Genomic DNA, 22,288 nt, shown 5'->3' on the forward strand with positions numbered 1-22,288 from the left:
CTTCCTCTGTACCAATTCTCCATCTTTTGCAATGTAGTTAATATGCACCACCATGATTTGTGCAGCAACGAACTTCTCTCTCTGAAAACTCCATTTCCCTCTCTCTCTAGAAATCTAGCTTTCTCTGAGATTGTTCCTCTCTGTGATTGCTTATTTTCCTGTGAAATTACAAGTTCTGATATGAATTCTAACAACAACCAATTGAGCACTTATCAAAACACCGCGCCTATTTCTAATGGAAAATCTGGCGGAGAAGCCCGAAGTTATAAGAAGGGAAGTGATTCAGAATTATGCCAAGGGCTTTCCTCCTATATATCTAGACGTTGTGCAGCACTCAGATCTTTCAACATTGACATGGGCTCCATTAATGTTCAGGTACCCGTGGCATGTAGTATTGGGGAATCTAGGCAAGCAAAACATCAGGGTGGCTGGAGACGCCATGCAACCCATGACACCTGATTTAGGACAAGGAGGTTGCAAGGCATTGGAAGATGCAGTGGTATTAGGCAGATACATAGGGACATCCTTCATACAAAATGGAAGACTTGTGCCAAAAGAGATGGACAATGACAATGTGATTGGAAAATGCGTTGAAGAAAGAAGGTGGCATGTCACGTTGTTGATTGCAGGACACCATATTTAGCAGGACGGGCCAGCAGGCATGGTCCGGATGGGGTATGAAGTTCTTAAGGGATGCCGTAATTTACAGGTTCATTTACATTAAAATTGTAAAATTTACTCGTTATGATTGTGGAGAGGATCTAAGTCACAAATTTATAATGTTACAGTGTATTTTGAACAATAGTTGATAACTTGACAGCGAAGATGTAATCTGAGATGAATAGCTTAATAAGCAGTACAAACCAATTTTAAAACAAAAAAAAGAGCCTCAACGAGCCTCCAAATGCGTAATGGATACTTCGTTGGTAGAAGATGTTTGGTTATTTGAAGACAGACCTGCTTCATATGATTCATTTTCGATAAAGAAACCAGGCTGTTTAGGCTGAGCCAATGCACCATCACTTCCCAACATTATAACTACAGATGCCATGCTTGGCCTATCCTCAGGTTCATGTTGCACGCATAAGAGACTAACATGGATGCAACGTAACACTTCCGATAGAGAAAACGAATTTCCTAAACCTGTATCAATCACTTCCAAAGGCCTTCCTTCGTTCCATAATCGCCATGCCTGAAAAACGTCAAAGCTCCATCATTAAGTACACATTTAATGGGGTCCAATATGTAAGAAAAAGAAATTTTAAGCCTGATACTTGCATGTCCAATAAGGTTATGGCTGTTTTTATTGTAGAATCCCTTGTTTTTTGTTCCGCTAATGATCTCTAGCACCAGTATACCGTAGCTAAAGACATCGGATTTCACAGAAAATTGTCCATCAACGGCATATTCAGGTGCCATGTAACCGCTGTAGAAAGTAGAAACATCATTAGAAGTGAGAACAAAATAAACCTTGGTGAGTCCATGAGGGTAATACAAACTTACTATGTTCCAACCACTCTGTTTGTATTTCCACCAGCCTGATCTCCTCCAACTAATATTCTAGCCAAGCCAAAGTCTGAAATTTTCGGATTCATCTCATCATCAAGCAATACATTACTTGCTTTTAGATCTCGATGAATAATCCTTAGCCTGGAATCTTGATGAAGGTATAGGAGACCGCGAGCAATTCCGCAAATAATGTGGAAACGTTTAGGCCAATCTATGAGTTGTTCTTCTCTGGTTCTATCTGTCAAGTTTAAAAAAAAAAATAAATAAATAATCCAACTTCAGTTCCCTATATGAACGCAGTTAGTTTTGCCTAAATTTATAGGGTTCCAAGGATCCAAACCGAAAATCGAGGAGTCTAGGCTTCCATTGGGCATGTATTCATATATCAGCATTTTCTCCTCTCCATGAATACAACCACCAAGAAGCTTTACCAGATTTCGGTGCTGAAGTTTGGCAATCAGTACAACTTCATTCATGAACTCGTCCAATCCTTGACCAGAACTTCTAGAAAGCCTCTTCACAGCAATTTCTTGTCCATCTGCTAGTGTCCCCTGAAAATTAACACTGCATCAAATATTGCAAAATTCACTATAGTGATTCTTTGTTATCCTGAGCCTTGCTGTAAAGAAAGTTACAAATTTACCCTGTAAACAGGTCCAAAGCCACCTTCTCCTAGCTTGTTTTCGGTTGAAAAGTTTTCTGTCACACTAGCTATTTCATTCCAGTCGAAGAGTGGCAACTCTAGGTTCTCTTTTCCTTCCCCTTCATTGCTCTGATCTCTTTCTCCCAATTCTGTTTTTTCTGTTGTAATATACTTCATGTAAGCAAAATGAAACTTATATACGAAGATGCAATAAATATTAGTTCAATCAATTTAAACTGGAACAAATTTTTCATCCCTTTCTCTCAGATGCTCATATCGAGTATACAATAAACTAAAACCAGAAAGTGTTTAGCAAGGATGGTCGGATTAGTTTACTAACCTCTTAGGTTTTTCCTCCTTCGCCGAATGTATCCAACTAACAGAATTCCTGAAAACATTACTGTGATTGCAACTACAACCATCAATGGTATCTTCCATTTACCATCATTTCCTTCTTCATGGCTGCCGGATGAAGTACCTGAGAAGGAAGGTGAACTACCATTTAACTTTGTAGAAGCAATTGTAAATCTTCCCTAAACACAATGGAAAAGTATTTGAACTACATGGCAGATAAATGCATTTAACAAGCAGCTATTGTTACTTCTTACCTAAAGCTAATTCTGACGCTGACAGTCGAACATATAGATCCGGCCCAGCAGTCACAAGCTCCCTGATATCTAGTAGATCACCAAACCAAATGGCACAGCCAGTACCTCCTCTCATATCTGAGCTCGTATAAGCCGTACAAGAACAGTTGCCCAAGCATTTTGCTCTGCATTCGTTGAGATTCATACTTCGGTTCACCCAAGAGTGTGTAGTATCGGGCAACTTTAGGCTAGTGAAATTAAGAAAACCATCCTTATCCTTTTCTTGGCAGCTTAAAGGTTTGTTGCGCACACATCCAAGAGACCAGTCGGTCAAGTTCCCTTTTTCTTGAGACTTAGGCCTAAATCCTTTCAGACATTGGCAGACCTGATTATTGTCAAAAGTACATTTTCCATTGGCTCCACAGAGGTGATACTGATCACACTGCTCCCTAGGCCTTGACGAAAACTGCCCCCAATGTGGATCTATGGCATCCCAATAATAGCGAGCACATTTACCTATGGTTTGGTTCAAAACTATTCTTGAGATTATCTGAACTTTATGTTTGTATGTGTAGTACACTTCATCGTCAGTGTACACAAAGTTGAAAGCAAAACGGGAACTAGGCTTTTCTGGCGCACCACAGAATGTCAGGTTATTCCATAGGCTACTACGGTAGAACTTTGCAGTTCCATTCCGAATAAATGCTTGAGGGTATGCTTCAAGTTCCATTTCAATCCCATATGTGATGTTACCTGGACACGGATCTTCTGCATTCTTCCATGCTGATAAACGCCTTTTTAGACCTGTCCTCAAGTCCCATCCCAACTTCATTCCCGGTAACAGTGTATCGGAAGGATAATCGAAGCTTTGCCACAAATAGGTTCCTGAATTTCCATCTTTCACATCTCTTACCACCAAATTTCCAGAATCTAATAGCTGTACCGTTGCACTTTGGGCGTGTTTAACTATGTTTGTCGACCAAACAACACTCTTATTCTGACCAAACAACACAAGATTGCCGGTTATGTCTAACATTAATGTGCCGGACGAGTCATTGATTGGTTTGCATCTGTTTGCAACCCAAACAACAGCTCTTACCGGGACATTCTTGATCCAAATTCCCAAGTAACTATTCTTGGAACTACCTGGACTGAAGAAACCAAGCTCAAAGCTTCCATCGTTTGAAACTAAGGTCGTTCCATTACGGATAGACTGCGACGGACCAATGCTGTCAACTGCAAAGGAAATTGTGGACAGCAGAAAGAGCAAATTAGTACCGATGAGCAGAAAACCGAAACCCCCCATTGAATTCTTTTTGTTCTTGAGCTCTCTCCCTTAATGGTAATGGTGTCGTTCAAGTTAAAGATATGGTCAAGAAGAGATCATTGTGGTTCAGTCGTTTTAAATAATTGTGCAAAATTCAGAAAGTGGCCCCTGACAAGTCATAACTAGATTTTTTTAATTTTTAATTTTTATGTCGCTTTCTGCTTCATATATATTAATGTTAATTAATGGATACATCAACTCGTGAGACCCTACCAGTAGCAAACTGGTGTCAGGGATTAACAGTATTATGCGTAAATTATAATTTATTTCTCAAATCAATTGCGATTTCATACAACATCTTTAAAACATTTCAATTCCATATATTTACTACTATTTCATTTCAATTTCATACCGCTGTTATTTAACCTGTTAAATCGATCGTTAATGATGACATGATAAATATATGACCCACTTTTTGATGACATGTCAAATAAAAGTAATTGAATATTTAAAAACAAACCTCCACCCAGGAATTTGTTTTTGTTGTCATCGTTCATCCAGCACTGCCATCGCCGATTGGAGCCTCGGCGACTTCACACCATTGTTACCATCACTCCTCAACGGCGAGTAATTCGCCTTTTTCTCCTCGATTCTAACCCCCTTAGCACCACCGCCGTCGCCGATTGGAGCCTTGCAACCCGCCCTCCTCATCCTCAAATTCCACGGCCTCGCCACGGAGGCTCCGGCGATGTGACCTATGGCGCATTCAGCTGCATAGCCGTTTGACGGCGGAGCTCGTCGAGATCAGTGGGAACAGAGGGAAAGGGGAAGGTATAGATGATGGTAGGTGGAAGGGGTGGGTGGGGATTGGATGTCCCGCTGCGATGCCCGATTCAAGACGTTTTAGGTTCAAACTCTCGCCGAATCAGGCCGCAATTGGAATTACCCGATTACACCAACTCCCGCCGGCCACCATTCTTCCAGATCCACGCCGCCAGCTTCGTCGAGCCACCCATCCTCGTTAGAAATCAAACAGCTAAAATTACTTTTCTCCCAACTAACCTAAACCCTCGCCTTCGCCCTGCTAGCTACCATAATCACTGCTCTCACAAATTAGTGAAATCACAACCGCCGTTGATTGAAAAATTCCATGGCTTTCTGAAGCAAATAAAACTTGGGTTGCATAGAGAAAACCCCAAAAAAATCCCCATTCAACGAAATGGTTGTCCTGGAGACGAAATCTCAAATCCCCATTTTTCTTAATTCAAAGCTTCAGCTTCTCTCTTTAGAATTAGAAATGAATAAAAATGTAGACATTGAAATTTCAGTGAAATAAATATTAATCAATAATTAAAATTTCAATGTTCACATGTTACATAAATTTTACGCGTAGTATGTGACTCAACAAAAAAAATTGAAAATCATCGAACAAGTCATCAAATATAAAACGTGTCAACACCTGACAGAAATTATTTATTTCATCTGATTATTTAAATCCAAAAATCAAGTTTTGAAATTCTATAAATAAGAAGCCAAGACATTCATTTTGATTAACCAATTCACTTTACACCACAATCTTGAAGCTTTGAAACTCTAAAGCTCCGAAGCAAATCCCGAAGGATCAAGAAAGCTCTCTTCGTTCTTCGTCAAATCCTCCTTCAAGACAAGCCCTAATGGCCCTTGAAGAACTTCCTCTTTCAAGATCAAGTCCCAATGACCCTTGAAGAACTTCCACCCATTCAAGATCAAGCCCCCGACGGCTCTTGAAGAAAGTGTTTATCGTTCATCAACGTCCATCATCTTTTCATCCTAAGATCAAGCCCTAACGACCTTTTGGATCAACAATATCAACAAATCCGCACAATCATTCTTCAAGATCAAGCCCAAAAGCCCTTGAAGAAACTTTCATAAACTTTCAAGATCAAGATCGAAGGCTCTTGAAGAAACTTCCAACCGTTCATCCAAGATCAAGCCTCGACGACCCTTGGATCAACAAAACATCCACAAATCAACACCTTACGGAGATCAAATCAAAGGATCAAATTTGGGAGAGATTGTAACCCCAAAATCATTAATACAAAATATTATTTTGTACACGTGTTCTTATCTTGTTTCATCGCAGGAATTTCCATGTTTACAAATTTGGCACGCCCAGTGCGACAATCTTTACCTCTCATCTCTTTCTCCGTTCAAGGAATCCAAACATACCTTAAAATCAATGGCATCAAGCAAGGGACAAGCTATTCTCACAACCACCAAAGGAAGGATCCTAAGCATTTTTACCGCAAATGGACAATCCATTGGTGCCACAACCGCTCCTCAACATGCCATTTCAAAGTTGGTGCAGCTAAGGGAGCAAGGGGAGCATCAAAGGCACGAGTCCATCATCAACCTGACCTGGCTGAGGGCACCAAAGCATGGTGCTGAGGCGCACAAGATGACATCCCAAAGCGGCCAATGGCGTTCTTCGTCAGCATCTTGGATGTTTGAAGGAAAGTCACGTTTATTGGTTGCGCTAGTCATGACCATAGGTGTTACCTCCATTAAAGAACAACTGGCTCAAATGAATGAAGCGATCGCAAGGCTAACACGGACTGTGGAAGAAAAAGACTTGCAAATTGTTACACTCGTCAATCAACTGGAAGCACAGGACGACGAGAAACCCGACCCAAAGGTTAATCCACTAAAGAGAGGAGCCGACGAAGAAGAGGAACCTCTGGTGGAGAAAGTCGATGTGAAGCCGGAGCCAGACTAAGCAGCAGCACTCATGGGATTTCTTTCTATTTAGCAGCTGCAGGAGATGATCATTAACACCATCAAGGCACAGTACGAAGGGAGCTCATATACCTCCGTGTTGTACTCAAAGCCCTACTCCAAAAAGATTGACACCTTGAAGATGGCAAGGGGTTATCAACCACCAAAGTTCATGCAGTTTGATGGAAAGGGAAACTCTAAGCAACACATCGCCCATTTCGTTGAAACTTGCAACAATGCGGGGACGAAAGGAGACTACCTCGCCAAGCAGTTTGTGCACTCGTTGAAAGGAAACGCCTTTGAGTAGTATATAGACCTAGAGCCTGAGTCTATCAGTAGTTGGGAGCAATTGGAAAAGGAAGTCCTTAACCGCTTCTACAGCACCCGCCGCATTGTAAGTATGTTAGAGCTGACAAGTACGAAGCAATGGAAAGATGAGCCAGTTGTTGACTATATCAATCGATGGTGCATTTTAAGCCTCGACTGTAAGGACAGGCTTTCGGAGAACTCCTCAATCGAGATGTGCGTCCAAGGCATCCAATGGGGATTACAATATATCCTTCATGGCATCAAACCACGAACCTTTGAAGAGCTAGCCACCCGCACCCATGACATGGAGTTGAGCATCGCCCATCATAGGCAAAAATAACCGATCATCGACTACAAGAACGAAATTTTTTTTGGGCCAAAGGTGGATAAGGCTGCATGGAAACCCACCAAGGAAGCAATGATGATCAACACAGCTCCCGTCAAAATCTCTACATGAGGCAAGACGATTCAAGCCTAAGCTTTTCGTGATCAAGAGATGCGTAGACGTATTTTGAAAGAGCTTGAGGAGAAGACTTATCTATTCATCGACTCTGATGTGGTTGCCATGTTGAAAGACTTGCTTGACAAAAAGGTGATCGACCTACCTAAGTGCAGACGGCCGGAAGAGATCGTACTGACAGTCCAAGGTATTGTAAATTCCACCGCTTCATCAGTCATCTGATGGAAAAGTGCTTTGTGCTAAAAGATCGTATCATGAAGCTGGCTCAGAAAGGAATCATCAAGCTAAATCTTGACGATGTGGTGAAGTCAAACTATACCACTGTTACTTTCGACTCTTTCGATTCAAAATCTTCACCTCAACCGCTAGGGCATGCTCCAAAACCATGTCAATCAAGTCAATTAAAGTTGAATGATAGACCCATATCACTCCAAATAAACTGCACAAGAAGCATATGTCTCCCCCACAAGTTCACCAATCGGAAATGGGGCAAAACAGCTCTCGTCAACCTCCAAAGCTACATGAAAGTGTTGAGGATGATGAAATTGCGACATAAAGATCGCCTGTTGCCATCACGATGCGCAATTTCTTCCCCGAAGACTTCTTCAATCACTCATTCAAGACTGCTTGCTATGAAGATTGCAAGGAATGCCTCTCTAAGATCGTTTGACAAATTCACATGCTCCTCGTTTGCACGAGCCTAAAAGGCGACACCAAAGCTCCTTATCCGGACGAGCATAAAAGGTGACAACTAAAGCTCCTTGTCCACACGAGCATAAAAAGCGACACCAAACGTTCCTTGCCTGCACGAGCTGAAACTGCAACACGGCACCAAAAAAATGCTCCTGGCCCGCAAGAGCATAAACTGCGTATGGCACAAAAAAAAAATATTCCAGAAAAAAAATATGTATTTGAACTACCTTATGACTTGATCTCTTCTTTGGAAGGTTACGTAGGCAACTCGAACGTTCAACTTCGAATACAGTCATGTCAAAATAAAAAATAAGGTTTTATTAAATGTTTGACTATTGAGAGACAATTTTATTACAAATAAAAAAACAATATTCTTTGTATTAAAAAAATGTACACATGTTAATGTGGGTCTTCCTACACTTAAGACCTATGCCAAATGAAAGAAACACAAGTTGAAGTCAACAGAAAAGAGCAGCCCAAATCCAGGCCTAAGCCATGCCCTTCTAACTTACATCTGTGGCTGCAGGTGTAGGTTGTACTGTTGCTGCACTCGCTGAACTCACGATCTCCGCCTGTCACCAGTTGTTGTGGCTTCTCAATAAGAACTTTTAGTCTTTGTCTTTGGTGATGGATTTGGTTGTGCATAAAGGCATAGTCAGAAGGATTTTGAGGCTCGTGACGGCGGTGAAGAATGAGACATTTGAGCCCTTTGAGCATGCACTTCTGACTATCTTGCAGTGCGCCGAGCTCGGGAGGCTGCAAAAGCTTCAAACACTAGATCTTTACAACAACTTGATCAATGGAGAAATTCCCTTCATGGAGGTGGACTTTAAGGGTCTTGTGGCAGCGCTTGGTGGTCTGGTAGGAAACGCCCAGGTTGCAAATATGATCCATTCCTCCGTGAAGCCTAGTAGTGCAACGGGTGTGCAGTGGCTGTGCAATGCTTGTGCAGTTGCTGTGCCTTAGAGGCGAGGACCTCGTAGAGCTCATTGATGTTGGGCATGAGGTTGGTGCCGGTGAACTTCTTCTTGTTGATGACTTTTACAGCGACGCTCTGGCCAGTGTGGACGTTACGTGCGTGGTAAACTTTGGCGAAAGATTGCAGAGAAGTTGAAGGTGCCGATGACGTGGCAGTGGTAGCCGGTGATCCCTTCCTCCGCAATGGCAGGCAGTGCAACGGGTGTGCAATGGCTGTGGTCAGTACCTATGCTCGATGGTTGTGCTCGATGCATTCGGCTTGGGTTTTCACCCACAAACACAGCCTTGCCTTGGCACCATGTGAAAAAATGAAAAAAAAAATATGAAAAAATGGATGGTGCATCTGGCACCATATGCAAAAAAAGAAAAGAAAAGAAAAAAATATATTAAAAAATGGAAGGTGCATCTGGCACCATGTGCAAGAAAAGAAAAGAAAAGAAAAGAAAAGAATATATATATATATATATATATATATATATATATATATATATATATATATATATATATATATATATAAATGAATGGTGGATCAGCACCATGTGAAAAAAAATATATATATACACACACACACATATACTGAATGAAAAAAGCCTCATTTATTGATTTCTCTAAAAATTTACATAAATGTACATTTTACATGAGACAAAAAAAAAAGGGAGCAGCAAACAGGAATGAGCCTTCACAAAGGTTGATCAGGTGGTGCCTCATCACTCGGTGGAACTCCAGGAAGAAGAGGCGCCGGAGGTTGATTGTTTGGAGCCTCAACACTTGGTAAAACTCCAAAGGATGAAGACAATATGTGCCTTTGGAGTAAAGCCACAAACATCTTATGGTCACTCTGAATCCGACTTTCGGATTCCTGCAGCTGGTCAAGCTTTCTCTTCATGCTCGTTGAGTAACTATTGGCAAGCATGTGCAACTCTCTGTTTTCACGCTTAAGCCCTCTAATATCTTGCTTAAGACTCGCCACCTTAGCCATCAATGACTCGACTTGACGAGTTCGAGTAAGAAGGTGTTGGCCCATATTTGATACGGAGCCTGTACACTGAACACTGAAAGCCAGAGAGTCTTGAACAACCAACTCATCAGACCGCTTGGAAAGGATCCTGTTGTCTTTGGGGGTTTGAAGATTTCTAGATACCACCGTAGCAGTTAAGTCATTTTTCATCACAGAGTCCCTAACTGTAAGAGGACCGTTAGAGGATAAGAATGATGAGTGTCATATGTTGTCTGAAGAAGACATATCGACATTTTCCCCAACATTCAAATCAAGATGACGATCGGATGGGCAAGCCATTTGCAAAAAAAATGACGAAAAAAGAAAAGGTCGGGTAAATCGAATTCTGAGAAATACAAAAAGAGGGAAATTCCTACATGTGGCAACTCTCTAAGCGTGTTTTTGAACACGATTAATGCCTCTATAAAAAGAAGAACCAACAGGGCTTGTTCAAAAATCGAGGAGGCAACATGGCCGTTCAGAAATCAAAGAGGCACCTCTCCCTAAATTTCAAAAGTCAGGCCGCTTGTTCAGAAATCAAAGAGGCTCATTTCTCCGAATTTCAAAAGCTGTGTCGCTTGTTTAAAGATAGAATAGGCACCTTTCTCTGAAATTCAAAAGCCGGATTTTCTGGGATAAAACATGTCGGCACATTTCAAACACAATCTCAACTTTTCAGATATCACGAACAATTTTGTCACAGATTTCTGACAAAGAAGAAAGCGCGTGAATATTACTATTTCAATTACCCAAAGGTTAGCAACAAGAGTAAAGGAACAATACCACTACTCACTATTGGGAAATTCCTATATATGTTGACATTTGTCCTCCATAACAAGGCAGATCTGCAAAAATGCCCAACCCTTCCTCACCTCTGAGAGTGCACTCCCAAACAAGCCTTTCGAAAGACTTAGGTTTTCTTCCTCCCCAAGAATACCTTTGCAAACAAGTCATACCAGAGCAATAGTATCTCATATCATCAGGGTCGAAAACAAGAGTATCTTATATCATGCTTTCTCCCTGTCCTTTTCTTTGTCCTTGTTCTTCCTTGCAGAACAAGGAAAAAAAGAGCAATCAGCTGGCACTTGGAATCAACCTTCCGATCTGGAACCGACTGCCTAGAACCCCTTCCCTGATTGCTTACCTAGCCTTGCTCTCGAGTACTCATCTTCAACTATTGATGTACTTCTAGAGAAGATACCATGTCTGCCTGGAGAACAAAAAAGACGAATGAAAATGATACATCGAAGCATGTGGAGACAAGCGCAATGAAACGTGCCAGTTTATCCGCTACTTCTTCATAAGCAAAAGTATCTCATATCATTAGGGACGAATGTACTCTAGATTTGATGGACTTGTTTTGACCCTTAAATTCTTGAATCGGCTCGCTAAGGCATGGTGAAAAAAACACATGCCGATTCATCCCGATAAGACCGAAGATCACTTGCCACCTGAAGATGTTCGTGGTCCCATTCCAGTCAAATTCAAGATCAAGCTCCGAAGGCCCTTAAAGAAATCACAAGTTCGATTCAAAATCAAGTGTCCACCACCCTTGAAAATCATACTGTTAACCAAACTGCTCAGGTATGAATTGGAAAGATTGAAGAAAGAAACATACCATCACCTTCACCTCGTGCCTGCTTGCCATGTGTCCGAATCTTGAAACCGCTCGTGGTCCTATTTAAATTCAAAATCAAGCTCCAACGACCCTTGAAGAAATCACAAGTCCGATTCAAAATGAAGCTTCCACCACCCTTGAATTCCAGATCAAAGGAGTAAGTTCAGACCTTTAGAGGAAACCAGAAAACCCTCCAGCCCAGTTCAAGATTAAACCTGTGGAAAGCTACTTCTTCAAAAGCAAAAGTATCTCATATCATCAGGGTTGAAAGCAAAGATATCTTATGGCATGTTTTTTCCCTATCTTTTCCTTTACCTTTGCTCTTACCTGCAAGACAAAGAGAAAGAAAGAAATCAGTCAGAACCTGAAATCAAACTTCTGATCTGGAACTGATTGCCCAGAACTTTTGCATGGTTGCTTACCTAGCATTGCTCTTGAGTGATCATCTTCAACTGTTAATAAGTCTCGAGTTTCCTCAACGAATACTTCAGAACAGTTGATATGATGTTGGCTCTTTACATTGAAGTTGCCAAGCATGGATGAGTTGCTAAGAAGTGATGCTCTGAATGACCATTTAAAGGCAAAAGTTTGCACACCACTTCTGCCATGCAAAAGAAACAAGTAGAGAAGAATGCAACATGGTGAGCTGTAACAGATAACTATAGTAAGACACCCTTCCCTGCATAACCGCATAACCCAGATGGAGGAGTCTGAGTCAAATCCAAGCTCAGCATTATTGCTCTAATCAAAGAGCTCGAGAAGTTTCAAAGACCTTTCAATGGCACCGTCGTTGAAGAGCAAAGCCTCGCCGTGCAACACCATCAAATCGCCACCACCACCTAGGAACTCTACTCTTCCTTGCTCAGATCTCCAGCCCAGTTTAAGAATAAGCTTGTGGAAAAGTTAACAATTGGAGGAAACCAGAAAATCCTCCAACCCAGTTCAAGACCAAAGCTGTGGAAAGTCAACAAGCGCAACATAATACATGCTGATTCATCCACTACCAAAGCCAAAGATCATCTACCACGTGAAGCTCCTTGTGGTCCAATTTCATTCAAGATCAAGCCTCGACAGCCCTTAAAGAAATTTCAACAAAATTCAAGAACAAGCCTCAACGATACTTGAAGAAAACTTTTATCCCAATTCAAGATCAAGCCCCGATGACCTTTGAAGAAATTACCAACCCAATTCAAGATCAAGCATCGATGGCCTTTGGATCAACATTACATTAATGGACTTCAAAACGCATCTTCTACACGTGACAAACACATGTATATGATGCGCCTTGAAGTGGGGGCATTTGTAGACATCAAAATTTCGGTGAAATAAATGTTGACCAATAATTAAAATTTCAGCGTTCACGTGTCACATAAATTTTACACGTAGCATGTGACATAACAAAAAAATCGAAAATTATCGGACAAGTCATCAAATATGACACGTGTTAACACCAGGGAGAAATGGTTTATTTCATCTGATTATTTATATCCAAAAATCAAGTTTTGGAATTCTATAAATAGGAAGCCAAGTCATTCATTTTGATTAACCAATTCACATCACACCATAACCTTGAAGCTTTGAAACTCTAAAGCTCCTAAGCAAATCCCGAAGGATTAAGAAAGCTCTCTTCGTTCTTCGTCAAATCCTCCTTCAAGATCAAGCCTCAACGGCCCTTGAAGAACTTCCTCCTTTAAGATCAAGCCCCAATGGCCCTTGAAGAACTTCCACCAATTCAAGATCAAGCCCCGATGGCCTTTGAAGAAAGTGTTCATCGTTCATCATCCGTTCATCCTAAGATCAAGCCCCAACGGCCATTTGGATCAACAACATCAACAAATCCGCACAACCATTCTTCAAGATCAAGCCCATAAGCCCTTGAAGATCTGTTCATCACCGTTCTTAAAGATCAAGCCCAAAAGCCCTTAAAGAAACTTCCATCAACTTTCAAGATCAAGCCTGAAGGCTCTTGAAGAAACTTCTGACCGTTTATCCAAGATTAAGCCTCGATGGCCCTTGGATCAACAAAATATCCATAAATCAACACATTACGAAGATCGAATCAGATGATCAAATTTGAGAGAGATTGTAACCCCAAAATCATTAATACAAAATATTATTTTGTACACGTGTTCTTGTCTCGTTGCATCGCAAGAATTTCCATTTTTACAAATTTGGCATGCCCAATGAGACAATCTCTACCTTTCATCTTTTTCTCCGTTTAAGGAATCCAAGCACACCTCAAAATCAATGGCATCAAGCAAGGGATAAGCCATTCTCACAACCACTAAGGGAAGGATACTGAGCACCTTCACCGTAAACGGAGAATCCATTGGCGCCACAACCACTCCTCAACATGCCACTTCAAAGTTGGTGCCACTAAGGGAGCAAGGGGAGCATCAAAGGCACGAGTCCATCATCAACCTGACCTTGCTGGGGGCACCGAAGCATGGTAATGAGGCGTACAAGATGACATCCCAAAGCGGCCAATGGCATTCTTTTTCAGCATCCTGGATGTTTGAAGGAAAGTCACGTCTATTGGTTACGAAAGTCATGGCCATTGGTGTTACCTCAATTGAAGAACAACTGGGTCAAATGAATGAAGCGATCACAAGGCTAACACGGACTATGAAAGAAAAAGACTTGCAAATTGTTGCACTCGTCAATCAACTAGAAGCACATGATGATGAGAAACTTGACCCAAAGGTTAATCTACTAAAGAGAGGAGCCAGCGAAGAAGAGGAGCCTCCAGTGGAGAAAGTCGATGTGAAGCCGGAGCCAGACCTAGCAGCAGCACTCATGTGGTCTATTTCTATCCAGCAGATGCAGGAGATGATCACAAACACTATCAAGGCGCTGTACGAAGGGAGCTCACGTACCTTTGTGTTGTATTCAAAGCCCTACTCCAAGAAGATTGACGCCTTAAAGATGCTAAGGGGTTATCAACCACCAAAGTTCATACAGTTTGATGGAAAGGGAAACCCTAAGCAGCATGTCGCCCATTTCGTTGAAACTTGCAACAACGAAGGGACGAAAGGAGACTACCTTGCTAAACAGTTTGTGCACTCGCTGAAAGGAAACGCCTTTGAGTGGTATACGAACCTAGAGCCTGAGTCCATCAATAGTTGAGAGCAATTGGAAAGGGAAGTCCTTAACCGCTTCTACAGCACCCGCCGCACTGTAAGCATGCTGAGCTGACAAGTACGAAGCAATGGAAAGATGAGCCAGTTGTTGACTATATCAATCAATGGTGCACTTTAAGCCTCGACTGCAAGGATAGGCTTTCAAAGATCTCCTCAATCGAGATGTGCGTCCAAGGCATGCAATGGAGATTACAATATATCCTTCAAGGCATCAAACCACGAACCTTTGATGAGCTAGAATTAGAAATGAATAAAAGTAAGAGATTAATTTATGGGAAATTAAGAGGCTTAGGTTGTGGGTTTGCAATGATTCACAACTATTGGCTGAACAATGAATTATTGGTTGTTACAGTGTTGGTGGTTGCAAAAAAAATAAAGGAATGTGGGGTGAGGTGGGGCGGAGTTACCTCTCTGTCTTCGACACCCACATGGTGGTCATGGTAGGGAAGAAGTTTAATGTTGGTGAGGTAGCAGGGAGGAAGAACCGCGAGATTTAGGTCATCGGAGATTGAGCTTGATGTCATGGTCACGGTAGCAGCCATGGTTTGCGTTTTCCGGCGAGAACCAGCTGGATAACTAGGTACCAAGTTTGAAGGGGGTGGTTTACAAGGACTGGGATCACCTCCGGATCTCAGACTCCGGAGGAAACTGAGCAAAACATTTCATCCTTCCATTTTTGATCCTGCGGCCAGAAATTAATCAATATTGAAAAATTCTCACGCAAACAAGGCAAGATGAAAATGGAAGGATGAGATGTTTTGCTCAGGTTGCTCTATAGGCTGGGATCTGGAGATGATCCTAGTCTGTTTTGTAATTTAATTTTTAGTCTATGTGGACATATTTGACTGCCACATCAACAAGAATGTGAGACCTACAATTGACACATCATCATTTAATGGTCAAACTAACAGATTGATTAACGGATGTATGAAATTGAAATGAAATAATAGTAAATGTATGAAACTGAAATGTTTTAAAAACATTGTATGAGGTTACAATTTGAGGGATGTATGAAATTGAAATGAAATAATAGTAAATGTATGAAATTGAAATGTTTTAAAAACATTGTATGAGGTTACAATTTGACTTAAATCTGAGAGAGTAAAATGTAATTTACCCTATTTTTTGAACAAGTAGCAGAATGTAACAAGCACTTCACTTGCCCTTTGGGTTGACAAATCAATCATCGTCCACAATTTCCACGTTGATTTGACTCTTGAACGAGGATGGATGTAGCAGTAGTGCTGAGCAAAGATCGGGTCTTGCCTAGTTTGTGGATATTATGCATATTCGTCGCAAATACAGCAACATCGGTATCAAGATCTAAAATATCGATGATATCGAAAATATCGAGATATTATCGATATTGATAAAAATTGAATAAAAACCACAGAAATTGTAAGAAAAACTTGGAAATTTTTATTGAAACTTTGCATGATGTTTATTTAATTAATTATCTATTAGTTTATCACAAAAAATTGGAAGGAAATGCATTGCATGATAGATGTAACTGATTTAAGTTGATTATATAGCGAGCTGGGAAACATTGTGAGTGTAAAAAATATGTAGTAATTAATGAAAGAAGTTTAAACACACCATAATCATTTATATATAATGAATTAGTACAATATTTTACACTTTATACATTGCATGGTACGATAATGAGTGACTTAGTACCACATAGAGTTCCTATCAAGGTCTAAAATATCGATGATATTGGAAATATCGGTAGTCCAAAAACACGGAAATTTCGATGGAAATATTGAGATAATATTGATATTTTAGACCTTGATCGGTATGATCAACCACTGCACTGTTTTATTAGAGATGACTTGCATACTAGTCAACAGAGGTTAGCCGTGCCCGCCTCCGGGAGAGAAACCACAAGGGGCTTCTCAATTATGTAACCAGTCTTAGCAGTTGTCCTTTTATGGTCTTCTAGCCCGATTATCAACAAAAAGAATCCTTTCTAATCTTGTCTTTAACTTGCATAAAACTAGCACTTGTAAATATGGTCATACAGGACGCTAAGCAACACTTTAGTCACAACGTAAAACTTCTTGTAATTAAATATCAAACTTGATTTCTAGCTAGTTCATTTCATTTCCTCATGAAAGATGACAGTCCAGATTCCCTGAATGGAATTAAATCACTGGATCGCCTTCCAACAAGAATCGACGAGAGATAGTAATCTAAGAAAAAAAAAGACTTTATGGAGCCTATTAGCTACTACATATATTTATATTTTCACATACCTGTGCTGCTTTGTAGACAAAGCTTATTTTGAACGGTAGTTGATAGCAAAGCATATATATAGATGTAGTCTGAGGTGAATAGCTAAATAAGCAGTATGAACCAATTTTACAACGAATAAAACAATCTTTAACGAGCCTCCAAAAGCGTGATTGATAATTCGTTGGTAGAAGATGTTTGATTATCTGAAGACAGACCTGCTTCATATGCTTTCTTTTCGATAAAGAAACCAGGTTGTTTAGGCTGAGCCAATGCACCAGCACTTCCCAACATTATAACTACAGATGCCATGCTTGGCCTATCCTCAGGTTCATGTTGAACACATAAGAGACTAACATGGATGCAACGTAACACTTCCGATAGAGAACACGAATTTCCTAAACCTGTATCAATCACTTCCAGAGGCCTGCCTTCGTTCCATAATTGCCATGCCTGAAAAACATCAAAGCTCCTTCATCAATTATACATTTAATAGGGTCTAATATGTAAGAGAAAGAAATTTTAAGCCTGATACTTGCATGCCCAATAAGGTTCTGGCTGTTTTTATTGTAGAATCCCTTGTTTTTCCTTCCGCTAATGATCTCTAGCATCAATATACCAAAGCTAAAGACATCCGATTTCACAGAAAATAGTCCATCGACCGCATATTCAGGTGCCATGTAACCGCTGTGGAAAGTACAAACATCGTATAGAAGTAAGAACAAAATAAACCATTGGTGAAAGTTGATCATAGAAATAGGGTAATACAAACTTACTATGTTCCAACAACTTTCTTTGTATTTCCACCAGCCTGATCTCCTCCAACCAAGGTTTTAGCCAAGCCAAAGTCTGAAATTTTTGGATTCATTTCACTATCAAGTAAAACGTTACTTGCTTTGAGATCTCTATGAATAATCCTTAGCCTGGAATCTTGATGGAGGTAGAGCAGACCGCGAGCAATTCCGCATATAATGTTGAAGCGTGTAGGCCAATCTAGGACTTGTTCTTCTCTGGTTTTATCTGGCAGTTTAACAAAAATCGAACTTTATTTCTATATAAAAAAATGCTCCAAAACCTATTTATGAAATTATTATAGAGGCTAGAGCTATTAAAAATAATAAACTTATAAGGTTTCGAAGATACAAACCAAAAATAAAGGAATCAAGGCCTCTGTTGGGCATGTATTCATAAATCAGCATTTTCTCTTCTCCTTGAACACAGCATCCAAGAAGCTTTACAAGATTTCGGTGCTGGAGCTTGGCAATCAGTACGACTTCATTCATGAACTCACTCAATCCTTGGCCAGAACTTGTCGAAAGCCTCTTCACAGCAATTTCCTGTCCATCTGCTAGCGTCCCCTGGAAATTCACCGAATTTCGAAATTGAGAAACTTGGGATGAAGTAATTCTTTTTTCATTTGGCCCTTACTATGAACAAAATAAAAAATTTACCTTGTAAACAGGTCCAAAGCCACCTTCTCCGAGCTTGTTATCACTTGAAAAGTTATTGGTGGCACTCGCTATTGTGGTCAGGTCAAAGACCGGAAGCTCCAGTTCCCCCTCTGGTTCCCCTTCATTGTTCCGATCCCTTTCTCTTGTTTCAGTTTTCCCTGATTTAGTTGAAATGGGATCAATTTTAGCTAGCTATAGCATATAAGTATGTCTTATCAAACTAAAACTTACATATGCCGATGGAATATGTACTAGTTTAACCATATCTCTTCTAACCAAATTAAACTCATCCAATAACAATCGAACATCCGTGAATATTTAGATATCCGCTTACATGTAAGAGTAAGCAAACTGAAGCTCATATAGGCACTATGAAGATGAAATATTTACTAGTTTAACCATATCCCTTCTACGCAAATGAAACACCATAGAAATCTAACTTCCCTTCTTTCAAATACTCATTCAAGTAAAATCAAACAGCGTTCACAAATGATTTGCAAAGAGTGTCAAGGTACCTTTTAATTCTGTCTTTCTTCGGTGAAGGTAATAATAATATCCAAGTAACAGCATTCCAGCAAACACTACTCCTGCGAGAACTCCAACTATAATTGCTTTCTTCGCTTTATCATCATTTTCTTCATCATGATTGTGAGATGCAATAAAGATAAATTAAAATTGCAGCCAATGAATTATTTAAAGAAAAAAAGAAGATAAAAGTAACTCATGTTACGAAGTTTCTTACCTAACTCTGAAGCTGGCATTCGAACATATAGATCCTGTCCAGAAGCTGGAAACTGCCTGATATCTATTAGATCACCATACCAGATGGCGCAGCCAGTACCTCCTCTTATATCCGAGCTTGTATAAGCCATACAGGAACAGTTGTTCAAGCATTTCGCTCTGCATTCCTTCAGATTTATACTTTTGTTCACCCACGAATGTGTAGTTTCTGGCAATTTCAAGCCGGAAAATTTGATAAACCCATCCTTATGCTTTTCCTGGCAACTCAGGGGCTTCTTGTGCTCACATCCTAGAGACCAGTCCGTCAAGTTCCATCTTTCTTGAGACTTAGGCTTGAATCCTTTTAGACATTGGCAGACTGGATTCTCACCAATGAGACAATTTCCGTTGGCTCCACAGAGGCCATAATGATCACACATGTCCCTGGGTACCGTTGAATATGCCCTCCAAGTTTTTTCCGCTTCAATCCATCTCAAGCGATCACGCGTACTCGTGGTTTGGTTCATAACCAATCTTGAGATTACAGACTTATCTAGAAGGGTGTACATGTAATACACTTCATCGTCATTATACACAAAGTTGAAACTATAAAGTGGATTAGGCATTAATTCTGGTGCACCACTAAATCTTAGGCCATTCCATGGGCCAGAACGATAGTATTTTACAGTGCCTTTAAGAAAATATGCCTCGGGGTATATATGACGTTCCATTTCGAGCTGTCCTGAGTTTTTCCAAATGAAATCTCCCGGACATGGGTCTTCTGAGTTTTTCCATGCTGATAAATTACGATTTAGATCCGTCCTCGAGTCCCATCCCAACTTCATTCCTGGTAACAACGTATCAGATGGATAGTCAAAGCTTTGCCATAAATAGATTCCTGCCCCTGCATCTCTTAGTACCAAATTCCCGGAATCTAAGAGCTCTACCGTTGCACTTTTGGGCTGTTCAACTAAGCTCGTTGACCAAACTACACTCTTATTCTGACCCAGCAGCACAAGATCCCCTTTTCCGTTTATCATCAACATGCCGGAAGAATCATTAATGGGGTTGCATCTGTTTGCCACCCAAACAACAGTTTGGACCGGGATGTTCTTATACCAAATTCCCAAGTAACGATTCTTGGAGCTACCCGGACTGAAGAAACCAAGCTCAAAGCTTCCACCTTTTGCAACCAAGGTCGTGCCATCACGAATAGACTGCGATGGACCAATGCTGTCAACTGCAAAGGAAATTGTGGGCAGCAGAAGGAGCAAATTAGTACAGATGAGCAGAAAACCAAAACCGCCCATTGAATTACTTTGGTCTTTGAGCTCAATGCCTAATGGTAATCGTATTCTTCAAGTTAAAGATATAATCAGAAAAAAAAAAGACTGTTGTGATTCGGTCATTTTCCATCCAAATGCATACGACAGATAATGCTCAATTGCTTATTCTTCGTCAACATAGCAGAAACCGGAAAGATCAACACTTGCCCTGGTTTTCATAAAGATGACGTGCATACCAGACAACAGAGGGTAGCCGTGCGGACTTTTGGCCTTCCAGAAGACTAAAGAGAGAAAACACAAGGGTCTTATTAACTGTGTGTGTCAATTTTTCGCAGTTGTTGGTATTTGGCCTTCTCTCAAATGATCAACCACAAGAACATAGCAGAAACCGGAAAGATCAACACTTGCCCTGGTTTTCATAAAGATGACGTGCATACCAGTCAACAGAGGGTAGCCGTGCGGACTTTTGGCCTTCCAGAAGACTAAAGAGAGAAAACACAAGGGTCTTATTAACTGTGTGTCAATTTGTCGCAGTTGTTTGGTATTTGGCCTTCTCTCAAATGATCAACCACAAGAATCCTTTTTAATCTTATCTTTGACTTGTATGAAACTGGTGGTAGGTCGGGAACAAAACTTCCACGGGTCTTATCTTTGACTTGTATCAAACACAAGAATCATTTTTAATCTTATCCTTAACACTGTACCAGGTTGATGTTTATTTTGTACACAACGTTACACCCTCGCAATCTATCGTTGATGGAACCACATTAGTTTCAAGTGATGGAAGAAGCTTTGAGTTATAAAAATCGATAAAAATAGGCATGTAGATAGTACAACCTTATAATATTTGGTTTGCTGCTGCCTATTGCATAGATGTTATTGAAAATAGAATGTATAAAATGGGATCCATGTGGTGCATTTATTAATGAGTAAATTGTAGCAATGGTCCCTGAACTTTACTCAAATTGGAGCAATAGTCCCTCAACTAAAAATCCATTACCATTGGTCCCTCAACTTATCAAAATATGTAGCTATAGTCATTTTCATTAATTTCTTCAAAATTTTGTCAAAATATGTTATGTTGGAATAACCATTTATTTAATTAGGGTCCCTCAACTCATCAAAGTGTGTAATTATGGTCATTTTTGTCAACTACTTAAAAAATTTTGTCAAAACGAGTTATGTTTGAAGGACCATAGCTACAATTGGGATAAAGTTAAGGGACCATTTCTCCAATTGAATTAAAGTTAAGGGACCAAAGGTAATGGATTTTTAGTTGAGGGACCATAGCTGCATGTTTTAATGAGTTGAAGGACCAATGGTAATGGATTTTTAGTTGAAGGACCATTGCTCCAATTTGAGTAAAGTTCAGGGACCATAGCTACAATTTACTCTTTATTAATTGACGTTTCACTAGTAAACTTGGTGGCAATTGATTTTTGTTCCGCAATGAGTAATCTATGTTTCCACAATGTTGTGCTCTCTTTTTCGAACAAAGTTGAGATTCCACCATAAAACTAATTGGGAATATGGGAATGGCCCATTACTTATAAGTATATGCAAGATCCATTCTTTTCTCGATGTGGAATATATTGAAAAAGATAAAGTTGAGGTTTCACTAAATAACCTTTAATTTATTGTCTA

At 40.2% G+C, this 22,288-nt stretch overlaps 3 protein-coding genes across 5 annotated transcripts; 1 reads left to right on the plus strand and 2 right to left on the minus strand.

The window, feature by feature from the left end:
* Nucleotides 1-235: 235 nt before the first annotated feature.
* Nucleotides 236-643, plus strand: LOC103448594 (monooxygenase 3-like). The gene has a single exon (XM_008387857.1). It carries the CDS (start codon nt 236-238, stop codon nt 641-643), a length of 408 nt encoding a protein of 135 aa, XP_008386079.1.
* A 105-nt stretch (nt 644-748) lies between these two features.
* Nucleotides 749-5,372, minus strand: LOC103448571 (G-type lectin S-receptor-like serine/threonine-protein kinase At4g27290). Of its 3 annotated transcripts, XM_008387838.4 has the most exons (9): nt 4,527-5,324; nt 3,886-3,975; nt 2,761-3,736; nt 2,493-2,630; nt 2,153-2,310; nt 1,850-2,060; nt 1,504-1,747; nt 1,279-1,426; nt 749-1,192 (listed from the first exon to the last, which is right to left on the minus strand). In XM_008387838.4, exons 2-9 carry the CDS (start codon nt 3,916-3,918, stop codon nt 890-892), a joined length of 2,211 nt encoding a protein of 736 aa, XP_008386060.1. In that variant the 5' UTR covers nt 3,919-3,975; nt 4,527-5,324; the 3' UTR covers nt 749-889. The 3 variants fall into 3 exon arrangements, with proteins under 3 accessions (XP_008386060.1, XP_008386059.1, XP_008386058.1); XM_008387837.4 differs by having other exon boundaries at nt 2,761-3,975; nt 4,527-5,372; XM_008387836.4 differs by lacking the exon at nt 4,527-5,324 and having other exon boundaries at nt 2,761-4,473.
* Nucleotides 5,373-16,993: 11,621 nt separating this feature from the next.
* LOC103448572 (G-type lectin S-receptor-like serine/threonine-protein kinase At4g27290) lies at nt 16,994-21,216 on the minus strand. Its single transcript, XM_008387839.4, has 7 exons — nt 19,381-21,216; nt 19,154-19,273; nt 18,639-18,796; nt 18,335-18,545; nt 17,964-18,207; nt 17,727-17,874; nt 16,994-17,640 (listed from the first exon to the last, which is right to left on the minus strand). Exons 1-7 carry the CDS (start codon nt 20,666-20,668, stop codon nt 17,338-17,340), a joined length of 2,472 nt encoding a protein of 823 aa, XP_008386061.1. The 5' UTR covers nt 20,669-21,216; the 3' UTR covers nt 16,994-17,337.
* Between the last annotated feature and the right edge of the window lie 1,072 nt (nt 21,217-22,288).

This window comes from Malus domestica, chromosome 11 (genome assembly GCF_042453785.1).
Source record: "Malus domestica chromosome 11, GDT2T_hap1".
In the NCBI taxonomy this organism is placed as follows: domain Eukaryota; kingdom Viridiplantae; phylum Streptophyta; class Magnoliopsida; order Rosales; family Rosaceae; genus Malus; species Malus domestica.